This window comes from Netta rufina (genome assembly GCF_964035555.1).
Source record: "Netta rufina genome assembly, chromosome: Z".
Taxonomy (NCBI): domain Eukaryota; kingdom Metazoa; phylum Chordata; class Aves; order Anseriformes; family Anatidae; genus Netta; species Netta rufina.
In genome coordinates, this window is record NC_140126.1 from 64,511,751 (window position 1) to 64,523,844 (window position 12,094).

The window sequence follows — 12,094 nt, forward strand, 5'->3', positions numbered from 1 at the left end:
GCAGTCTTTTATGCTTCCAGCGTAAGAAATAGCAGAAATATGCAATCCAGATGAACTTGGATTTGCTGGGAGATTCCTTATGAATCTTGATTCAGGCTTATTGTTAGGTATTCAACAAGTTTCCCAAAAGCTTTAATGAAGGTAAAGATGTGTTATTATTAACAAAAGTTAATCACAAACCTTTTTAACAGTCCCTTTTGGTGTATCTGTGATGTTAACCAAGTTTATCTTTTAAACAGCAGCATGCTCTTTTAGTTTGTTGGACTTGGACTTTTTTTTTCTTTAAGTTACCTCTAAATAGAATGAATACAGACCACCATGAGTGAAAGAATCCAAGGTTATAGCTGCGCCTTCTAGTCTCTTCCTTCATTTTTCAAATGATTGAAAAGAAAGATTTCAATGTCAGGACATATGGTACATGCTAACTGTACCAGTTTGTTTTACACACATTCACATTTTGTGGAGTAATTTTTTTTGCATTCCTTTAATAAAAATGTATGCCTTGTACTTTGAAATGAAAGAATGCAATGAAGATCAGTCATTAGCTGATCTAATCTGGTCCGGGACAGACTAAAGGGGTAGGGGAGGTACTCCTGTGCTCTTCTGAAATAATGCTATGTGGATGGCTTGGTCAGTTGTTGGTATGCCCTCAGAGACCTAGTCATCTCAAGCCCAATGCTGAATCAAATGGTGAGAGAGAAACTGTGGTCTTTGCTCACCTGAATGCATCTGTGAGGGTTCCTTTCCACTACTTTTCAGTGTGGGGACTATCAGGCAGGATCTGATATGATGGGTCCCCCCAGAGTGCAAATGTAAATCAGAATATTCTCTGTTTGACTACAGGAACTGCCTCTTCTTTGAGAGTAGGGGGAAGCACACACACAAGCAACTCGTACGAGATGAGGGCTTTTTGAAGGAGGAAAGAGCGTAACATCATAATGGTATCATGTGCTGGGACAGGAGGAGAAAGGGCGTGTAATACAATGTGAACTTCCATTTGAAATTTAAGTTTCAAACATGCCATTGCATGCCTGTCCTGCAGAGCTCTTGTCTTAGCATATTTCAAGGGGACTCTTAGAACTTCACATGCACAGTCTCACGATGCTGTTTGTGGTACTTTCCCTGGTATCCAGACTGAGTGAGAAAGAATCATAAAAGAAAGAGGTCAGTTCCTTTTCATCTAAGCTTAGAAAAAGGGAAATATTGGAAGTAACAATGAATTATTTTATTTCTTATTTTTGTATTTACATTGTTTTTCAATTTGATTTTTACTGAGGTGATTTATGTCTGAACTTTTGGGTAGACCTGTGCGGTGTCAAGAGTTGGACTTGATGATCCTTAAGGGTCCCTTCCAACTCAGGATATTCTATGATTCTATGATATATATTTATATATATATATGTATGTTTGAAAAATATAACACAAAAGCATTATTATTGATGTTTTTTGCAGTCTATTGAAGCATTACATAAATGTTTGGTAAGAAACCTGGTCTCCAGTTTAGGACTCCTATTAACTACTCCTCTTTGCTTCTTGGAAGGTTTTTCTCCATTAGAGTTCTAACTTCCCTAATACGTTTTTTGATCTGAAGATCTTAGGGCTTTAATTTTTTTCTTCTTTCTTTGTTTCTTGGTTTTGTGTGCCTTGTCCCCCACATGCAAGACATAGTTTTTATAAAATTGTAGCCTGGCTTATGGCTTCTGGGAGCTCTGTCTGCATCCCAGTCAAAACTGACTGACAATTTCAATGGGTGGGAGTATGAATATCATGATATCATCCATACATTGGGTTGGCTTTTGTGGCACACTGCTGACCTTAGAGAATAAAAATATCTCATCTTTTTGGATTTGCTCTTCCTTTATAAAGGTCTTCCTTTATGGATCTTATCTTGGGAATGATAATGTTGTCAGGATGTTGTCTTCAGAGAAGCAAATTTAAATTTTAGTACCTTTTTTTCATCTTTTCTGAGTTTTATATGTGATTGTACATGCTCTGTTATCAGCTGACATTAATTTATAGCTTTTAGTGAGAGATATGAGCTGCCTTCAGAGGTCACTTCTGGAGCGCAGTTATTTGTTTCTCTTCATTTGTCTGCAAATCTGTTTTTCATTTATAGAAATTATGTGCGTAATACCCATACTTTTTACTGGAAAGCTGCTACTGCAGTAGCAATAGGTTTGAAATTTATTCATGGAAACCGTGTATAATTTGGTAATAGGCAGACGTCACAACTTGAGAAAGAGATTAAATGCACTGGGTCGTGATATTAAAGTTGATAGCGGAAGCTTTTCATGTATGCCTTCACCATAGTTATGTGACAATGCAGTGTTGTTTTTTTTAACAATTTTATAGTACAGATTTTTATTCTAAAATAGCTAGAAGAAAATGTGCTTCTTTTGTCTGACTAGAATTTTTTTGTATTACTCTTCCATGGAAACCATTCTTACACAGCAACTACTTTTTTTTAAAGGTTAGATAAAAGAGAATCTTTCCCTAAAATCATTTTTTTCCACAGATGAAGATGATGATGTTGATGGGTCAACACAGGTGTCAGCAAAAGATGTCCAAATTTCAACAGATTCAAGTAAGTAGAATTTTAGTAAGTATTAAGTGGTGAATATTCCCATTCCAGTCTTTACTCATATAATCTTAGTTAGCTTTACCTTATATATATAGGTATAAAAAAAGTAATAATAAATTGACCTTCTTCTAATGCTAGATATTAGTTTGGAGTCCAAAATTTGGGTTTAGCAAATATCCAGGGTCTTATCATCGCATCTCTATTTTCTACTGGTAAATTGCCATGAATGACAATCTGTTCATTACCTGGTCAAATCAATTGGAAAAGTAAGATTTTCCAAACTTTCTTTCTGCTAGTCAGTACTTTAGCGCTAAGTTACATTGGAAAAGAGCATGCTGCATAAATCTCAACTAGCCATTTCTCTCAACGTGGTAATTGAAGAAAGAAAGAATGATCTTAAAAATCCATACATAGCAACCAATTTAAAGGGCAGACAGCAAATCATTTCAGAGCCTTTTTCCTTTAAGATAGCTGGATCCAAATCATGCTGAAGATACCAGGTGAATTTTTAGTTTTCATCAGCCATAGTAGAAATGAATGCATTCCTTTGTGTCAGGATTGATGCAGGCTGGCAGCAACTTATGCAGTTAAAGTCTCGTACTTGTGGATCTTTCCAGGAGTGGTATTAGCCAAACTCTTATTTTTCAGAAGATGAAGCTGACTACAACTTGGGGCATTCCACTCGCTGTATTCTTATTAGTAACTAGAAAAACATAGTACTTGCTACCTGAAGTGTTTGCATGGATTGCTGTAAAAACAGAAATTCCAAATCAAGCCATGATTTATTTTTTTTTTAGTTTAAAGTTCTTATAAAATCAATGAGCTAATTCTGAAAATGTTGCTTGGATTAAAAAAAAAAAAAAGTCTAAGTCAGTTAACTGAGTTATGGAAGTGATCTCAAGTGTGCTCTTATTTCACTTTTAAAAATTTGAAGCTGGAATCTCTTGATGACTAATAAAGAAGTTATGATGAACAACCACACTCCCTTATTATGGGACCAAACTCTGATTAACTGCATTTTATCTATGAGCCTTCAGCATTCTCTTGTGTTTTAAATGACATAAGTGGTTGAATGTCAAGACTGTTGTTCTTTGCCATCTAAGGTTATTTCTCTTACTCATGGCTGTCAATGGGAACAAACTAAGTATCCAGACGTTCCAGCTGGTTTGTTCAAAACTACTAGTACAGGACAGTTCAGCTTTAGACAACCTTCCCAAAAGAAGGAAAAAAATGTGAAAACTGGGAACCCAATATAATCTTGAACATGTCCTTTTTTTCATGTACAACATCCCTCTGTGGACTGGAGAAAGCAGCAATAGATGGTACATTTTCAAGGCAAATGTAAGGAATCATTATTCATGTTTTAAATAGAGAAGAAATTGCTTCCTCTTAATACGTTTTCACAAACCAGATGTCAGTGTGTAGTCTAGTGTCTTTGCTATGATTAGAAAGCTCATTAGGTAGGGAATGATTCTAACTCTTTAAAAACAAAGCATTCAGGAAAAAAAAATGAAATGTTTGAAAGCTTTCGTTAAGTTGTGTTAGAGGTCTCCAAATCTGGTACCCAGCAGAGGTAAGGCTGCTGTGGCTCCATGTTCCCAGGTCTAGCCACAAGCTATACATAAGCAAGCATGCACCTGCATGTGCAGACACCCACGTGTACACATGCGTTTGAAACAACTACATATGTACAGATACGTATGGACACTCAGATCAACATCAGGCACACTCGTTGCTCAGCCTGTTTTTCTCTCTGGCTGAGCAGGGTGAAGATCTGTTAGTGGGGATATATATATTTGTGTGAGTGTACTTGTGCATGTGTATGTGGGAATACATATATTACATGCATATGGGTATACACATACACGTGTGTGTGTGTTTAGGTATCTGTGTACATGCATATATGCACACATACACACACACGAACTCCAAGTCTCATTGCACCCTCAGACTCTCCTGTAGTTTCTCTGGTTGTCCTAGTCCCTCCAGTAGTCATCATCTCCAGGTGCCTCATCCACAGAAAAACACATGCACATGGCTCCCAGGCCACTCACCGTGCAGGCACGTCAATCCAGCTAGAGGTTTGCTGGTGCTTGTACACCCACTGTCAGTCCAGTTTTTGGCACTGTGGACGTGTGGGTCACAGTGACCTGCAGTCCCACTCCAGTTGCTATTTTCAGAGGCACATATGTACACATGCAGAAGAGCGTAACACACCCAGCAAAAGTTAGAAACAGCCTTTAATGAGAAGACAGGACAGTATGTGCTGATCCCGTGCAGGGTGTGAAGTGCACCAACCTGCAACCTCCATGTATGACCAGCCCCTTTTATGTCCTTATCTCTCTATTTTCACATACCTATTCCTCCCCATGCCACCTTTGGTTCTTAATATTCCCCTAAATACTCCATAACAGCTCTTGTACAATCCCAGAGTGCTATTCCCATGCATCCCATAAAGATCTCCACACCCCTAAGCAGTGACCCCGTTGGTCAGTGAGGTGACACCCACATTGCTTCCCCTGCAGACTGACCTGGTGGGTGCCACTCCTGGCCTGTGGGACTGACATCCCTTGTATCAGGGCAATACAGGGCTTCTCTGAGAAAGTTATTGGGGCTCCCCCGCCTGCCGTTGTGCTTCTGTGCTCCTCTGTGTGTCGGGAGTCATAAACTATCGAGTTAAACATCACAGAGGTGTGGGAGTTGTGTGCCGGGCACCTTCCACCTGTTCCTAGAAAATACATGATAGTAGTTGTCTAATGTGGATCGGGAGTTAGCCATTCATTAGCCTCTGTGTATTGACTCTGTATTTGCCATAGCTTTAGGGATGTTACTGTGCTCTCCTTCAGGAGTGTCTGAACTGAATTGGGTTCTGCAGTGCTGTAGTTTTTCTTAATTCCAGCTCTCCACATTTTACAGATACCTGCTTTTCAGAAACTTTGGAAATAAGTCTAAACATATTGAATAGTATTGGCCTGTAAAGGCATGCTTTTTCCTTAGGCAAGAAAACAGTAAGAAAGGGTGCAAAGTCTTTAGATTAATACTAGAAGAAAATTGTGAGTTGGTGGCCTGCATTCCCCTTTGTTTCTTAGCTCTTGTAATAGGATTGTTGAGTGAAAAGTTAGAAGACATAAATACTAGGTTTCAGGACTTAAATACATTAAGTCGGGCGTGAAACATAGCCTACTGAGATACCAAAGCCAAAAGCATAAAAGGACCATAAAAACAAACCTACACTTTGAGGTGATAGGTTTAACAGATGTAGAGATTTGCTGAAAAAAACGTGTGAGCAGGTTTGAAAAAGGACTGTAAATCCTTGTGCCTGGGAGCATGAGCCAGCTTCCAAGAGCTTGTCTACACAGTGAGCAATTAACTTGAGGAGAACTGAATGTCACAGGAGTAGTAAGATAAACATTATGTGGATGCTCTTATTAGCGTAGTTAGTTGTATTGCTTGGGGAAAGAGTTCAGCCCAAAGTCCATTTTCAAACTAAAGTAATTGTGTTGGTCATTCTGTGAACGTATAACTGATAAAACAGGGATAAGAGAAGGGATTAAAAGTGCTTCTAAGAGGTGAATTTCAAAAGTGTGCATTGTCTGTCCTTTCTGAGGTGGGATGTTGAATTTGCTTTCAACCAGCACAGATCACTCTCGGTTTCCTGGAAACAGAATTCATTGGTCTCAGCTAAGAGGCAACCACAAATGTGTTCTGTCAGGCCTGAGAAGTCAAAAGAGCAAATGTAAAAATCACAGAATCACAGCATATCCCAGGTTGGAAGGGACCCACAAGGGTCATCAAGTAAAAATCACTCCTCTAATTTCATAGCAATGTGAAGACATAGTGGATAAATAAAAACAAAAACCTTGATTTGTCGTATACATGCAACAAATGAATCCCTGAGGAGCTATCTCAGTAACTCCTGAAATAAAATAAAAATGAGTCATTGCAGGCTCTTATTTGAGTGCCGATATTCAGGGATCTGGGAACGTGAACAGACATCAGATTCTACCCTAATTGCTTGCCAGTAATCAATAAAGGATGAGGACACTTGGCTACTGTGTAGTGAGGCCCAGGGAGCTTTTATTTACTTGAAAGCTTTTCCATCACAGGTAGTGCTTGATGGCTGTTGTCTCTAAATGTCCTACACTTCTTTCCTGAAGATTATGTTCAGTGGTACTTCAGGAGGTATTCATTTAGTTGAATTGCAGTCATGCTGACGTCATGATAAAATCTTTTTTCCCCAAGATAGCTTAATTAGCCTGCATTTAAAGATATTTTGAACTAGAGTCTTGAATGGTAGAAAAGGTTGTGTGTTTCCCTATCTTGGCTGAATTGCTTGTAACTACCTGGAAAAGAAAAATAAGTGTTCTGAAAAATCATGTGCTATATTTGTATCGTTTCACTTTCCCCCTGCAGTGCATAGCCTCCTGCTCAACCTTCTTTGTCTGCCTTTTCTGACACTTGTTAGAGGCTACTACTGTTCTCACTTATTAATGAATTATGTGTTGTATTTTCTTTTTCTAAATTGTCCATCACTGATATCCCATCTCCCACTTCCCTTCCCTCTCCAGTAACATTTACTCCCTAGTGTTACTGCCTGTTTGGTTTGGTTCAGTTCTCTCTCAATCATCTTGTCTCTCTCTTGCTCAATGCATCCCTTTTCCTCTCGCCCTTGATGTCTCATGCTAATAGGTTGTCAAAACATTTCCTACTCTAGATGCATTTTTTAGGGAAGTCAAGCACCTTTTCTTAATCCACTTACTGTAAATGTAATTTTACAATGTAAAAATGTTTTCTGGCAAATATCTTTAAGAGGGATGATTGAAACATCTCTCTGAGGTTTTCTGGCATTGTTGCCAGAAGGGTATGGAGGAGACATATTAGCTAATATTATTAGCCAGTGTTAATTTATTCCATGTCTTCAGAGAATAAGACAAGGCTTAGCAGATTAATAATGTAACTATAGATATCTAAGAATGACATGGAGATTTATGGTTTTTTGAGAGTTTTTTCCTGTGATTTTGCATTCTCTCTGCTTTAATATTTTGCTAGTCTTGATGCTTGGGTATAGTTTCTCCATAGCAGCCCACTGGAAATGTGTGCAAATGCATTTCAGTAGGCGTATCAAGGGCTCAGGGTACTTTCTGGCAGCACATGTGTTGTAGCCCAGGGATGCAACCTGGCAATGTGAAGATGAAGGGCATACTCCTGACCTGGGAGTCTCTCTGCCATCTGGATGGCTTTCAGCACCCTCTGACTGCACGTGAACCATCTGCTCCAGTGAGCGCACATCCTCCGCAGGAGAAAAGAGGAGAGAAAGCTGAGCACTAAATGTGAGAGGCACCCGTCAAGAGGAAACCCTCTCTACAGGAGGTTTCAAAGGAAACTGACTCAGGGAATAGGGGCCTACAGTATTGTCAGCAAACATGTTTTTCACAGCATGTCTGTCCACACCCCGTGTTCTGCTAATGCTCTGCTCAGGTAGCTTACTGCAGAGGTTTTTGGGCCTGTGTTCCGTGAGTCTTTTCCTTCTGTTCTGGGGAAGTGAGATATAATGTTGTTTCATTAGGTATAAGTTACTCGCTTAATGCTTGCTTATATCCTGTCCCAAATCTGCTAACAGTGTGGAGGAAACCTTCACTGTAATTTTGCAGGCAAGAATACATCATTTCAGGAAAGAGCAAAGACAGCATATGTGGCATGTATGGATTTTTCCTCTAAAGTTACATTGCTGAACTTACTGCTTACAGATAACTATGCAGGTCACATGTTCCTCTAAAAGGTGGTTTAAATGGATTTGGAGACCTAAATCTAGAGTGGGAAACGGGTAAAACCAGAATAGGTTTTGTTACGTACAGCAGATGCTTGCTGAAATTCTAAAATTCTCCCTAAAAGGGATTCATGAACAAACAAGCATGGCTGCCAGCATCGTTTTGTGCTCCAAAACTGTCTTGGAACTAGCAATATTTGACTTGATCATGAAAACCTCTTCAGGGAAATGACAAACCTGTAAATGGCTCTCCTGGAAGAGGAGAATCCAGAGGAAGAAAGAATTTGGGACTTCCACAACAGTCTTCTAAAGACTAATAAAAGCAAAGAAAACACGCAACTCCTACCTGTTTTACTGCTGCCTTGAAGGCTGTGGTAAGCAAAATCTGCCAGTCCAGACTTTTATAATTTGAAGTAGCTCTGAGTATAAAAGGAGAGCAGAAAGCCTGTGAATAACACAAGTTCTCTTTGGAAGAATTGTTCTCTGTAAGCAGCATAGCTAACATTTATTTCTTTTAAGGTTAAACTCGAACATATGTTTGGTGTAGGCCTCTATTTTTCTTGAACAGCAAAAACTCTGTCTACTTCGTTTCATCCTCTCTGCCACAAGCCACACACAAACCTTTTCAGAAGCAGTGTCCTGTATATGAGGATTTTTTAGGTCGAAGTGCATGAATCATGAAATGCTATTTATCTTTTTTTTCCCAGGAAATTAGCCTCTTCAGTCATTTTGTAGTTTGGTAACTTATGTCTGTAGTTGACCTTTTTGTAGTTGTCTTCACCTTGAAAAGTGTAATCATGAAGACAGATTTTTTTATTTTTTTCTTTCCTGCTCAGAGTCCTGTGATTAGTGTCCTGGCGTTGGCTGGGATGGAGATAATTTTCTATTTTCCATAGTGAGTGGCTCTGAGGTACTAAGCTGCCTACTGGGGCTAACCCATAAGAATAGGAAAAAAAATAATAATGTTTTTTTAAAGGGAAGTCCCAATATTGTGTAGTCTAGCACAATAGGAAAAGGTAAAAGTTCAAAGGGAGAGGCATTCTGAAGTGAAATATCAGTATTTGTAACACAGGCAATAACTCCTTAAAATACCAAAATTTGATTTATGCATCCATTGCATATTACCAATACTTTTTATGTGCTACAAAATATGAGAGGTAGACCTCACTTCTATAACTTGATCATTCTCTAATATTCAAAAATCGGAGCAGGAGAGAGAAGGAGCTTTAATGGTAGAAGTTATTATAGTTGAGCTTCTTTTCAGAGGTTAGTTCAACATATCAGACTGACAGAAGACACACCTTAACTTTCATGTTGTGGATGTACACTTGAATGAGTCAGGAAGTGTTTTTCCAGGTGACTAGCCGTGATCAAGTAACTGGCTGTTTAGCTTTCTGTTATCTGTTCCCAGAAGCTCAGGTGCAAGAAAGCCAACTTTCATCAAGTTGTAGTACAAGGCACTCCATCAAGGATGGCAGTAACAAAAGAAGTTGAATATGACTTTTCACTTCATAAATTGAAGTTACTTTGTGTGAAAGGTAACTGCATTACCTTATGGAAAGCAAGATTGAGTATAGGGCATGTTTGGCTAAGGAATGTACTTGAGATCCACATTCATCTTAGCAAAATAGTTTGAGTCAATCCAACCCTATGAAACATTTGTCTGATCTTAAGTGGAAAGCTCATAAAAAATCTTCAGATGAAATTGCTAAGGATTCTTTCAGGACAGCTAGAGTCTAACAAGCAGTCTCCAAAGGCAGTTTGAATGAAAACAAGTACTAAAATTTGGATGAATGTTTTTATTCTCAGATGTTTGTCTATCCTCTGGATTGCTAGAGAAAACAGTAGAGATCTTGATAATGTTATGAAAGTTCGTACTCGGAACATTGGTTGTGCTTCAGTAACATGTGTTTGCTGTCTTTTCTCAAATCATATTAGCCCAAGAGAAGGTCACCCAGGACACAATGTCTTTTGGTTACAATTTGTCCATGCTACAGTCACCATGGAGATCTCTCTGACAGAAATCTGTTCTTAAAAGAATTTCGCTTCTTCTGACAGTAATCCAGCAGGGTTTAAAGGAGAGGATCAGATTTTGACTATTAAAAAGTTGTGAATGTCTCAGTGTGATGGCAATAGACTGTCAAGGATAGTTTGGAAGTATGAGTTGATCATACTTAAATGTGCCTCATATTGAGGCTTAAAAAAAAGTCAGTGAAGAGGTTAAATGCTATCAATCCCCCATATCACTGGTAGGGTGCTCCATTGTACAGGCCTACAGCTGGACTTCATGCTCTCAGCATTGTATCAGACCCACGGCATTCTGCATGGCCTGTTTAGGTGTTCCCTAACGTAAACCTCCTCCACTAAGGCTTCCTTGCCCTGGACTTTCCCACTGGTCTCAGGAGCCTTGGGGTGGCTGATGGCCAGTCTTACCAGTGAAAACCAAGACAAAGAAGGCAGTCAGTGCCTCAGCCTTCTTCATGGCCCTTATGACCAGGTCCTTGTTCCAAATCCTCTGCAGGCCCACATTTTCTCCAGTCATCCTTTTCCTGATGATTTTTTTCTTGTCTTACTGTCCTTCACTAGACCTATCTCCATATGGGCTTTGGCTTTCCTAACCAAATCCCTGTATGGACAGTCTCTATATTCATTCCAACACTATTCTTCATCTCTCTCTTGTGTGCTTCCTTTTCACAGCCAAGTTTTATCAGGAGTTCCTCATTAATCCGTGCATGCTTTCTGCCACCTTTGCTTATTTTTCCTATTTGTGGGTACAGAAAGCTTGAAATCAGAGGAAGTGATCCTTGAAAACTGGCTACCCCTCCTGGACCACTCTTCTCTCCAGGACTGTATCCCATGGGATATTTCTAAACAGATTCCAGGGCAAGCCGAAGTCTGCTTTCCTGAAGTTCTTCATTATGATACTTCCCTTTGCTTTTTTCCCTTCCTTTCATGATCCTGAACTCTACCGTCTTATGGTCATTGTAGCCAAGGCTGTCCACAGCCTTTATATAACCAAACATTTCTTCCTGGTTTATAAGCATCAGGTCTAGCAAAACATCACCTCACATAAGCTCATTGCTTGTCTCAGGAAGGTATCATTACCCTCTGTGAGGAGCTGCACCGGCTAACGTGAGGCTTCTTGCAGGTGCTTGAAGGTGTTGCTACTTCATCTCCTACTTCTTCGTGACCACAAGCTTTGACAACCACCACCATGTCACCCATACATTGTCTGGCCCACTGCTCCTAACCCAGAAGCTCTTGGTGGGATGGATCAGTTTCAGCCCTGCTCTGTTTTTAGGGTCTTAACATAAAATATTTCTTGTTCATGTACAGTTTGATAAGTGCTTGTTTTCACATCGTTGGTACATTTCAGGTTTTTCCTGTCAGTAATTTTTTTGCAGGTTATTTTTAGCATTTTACTCCCTTGTTTCCATGTCACAGTGACTTTTAAGTTAAGTACAAATGATCAAAATGATTCTCTTAAGTTAGAAAGAATTCAGATGCAAAAGAGATTGGGTGGATTAGTTCATTTGCAGCAGAGCAAAGCAGTCCTCAAATTCCTCTTTTCAGAGAGGCCTAGTTATCTCAGGAGAGGTCATAAAATTTCCTTAGAAGGTGAAATTGTATACTTCTTGTAACTGGACATGAAACCACACAAAGAAGAGTTCCTTGAAATGATTCAATCACCCATTTGTTTCAGGTGCAGTCTTTCAAATAGCCTCCCCTTTCAGTGTTTTCTGTAT

General features: G+C 39.3%; 1 protein-coding gene across 3 annotated transcripts in view; it reads left to right on the forward strand.

Moving 5' to 3' along the window:
• The window catches only part of DGKQ (diacylglycerol kinase theta), an 89,233-nt gene that overhangs the window by 37,216 nt on the left and 39,923 nt on the right, over positions 1 to 12,094 (forward strand). For all 3 annotated transcript variants that reach the window (XM_084305471.1, XM_084305472.1, XM_084305473.1), the window contains one exon: positions 2,516 to 2,584. In XM_084305471.1, coding sequence (XP_084161597.1) covers positions 2,516 to 2,584 — 69 coding nt within the window. The remainder of the gene's footprint in view (positions 1 to 2,515; positions 2,585 to 12,094) is intronic.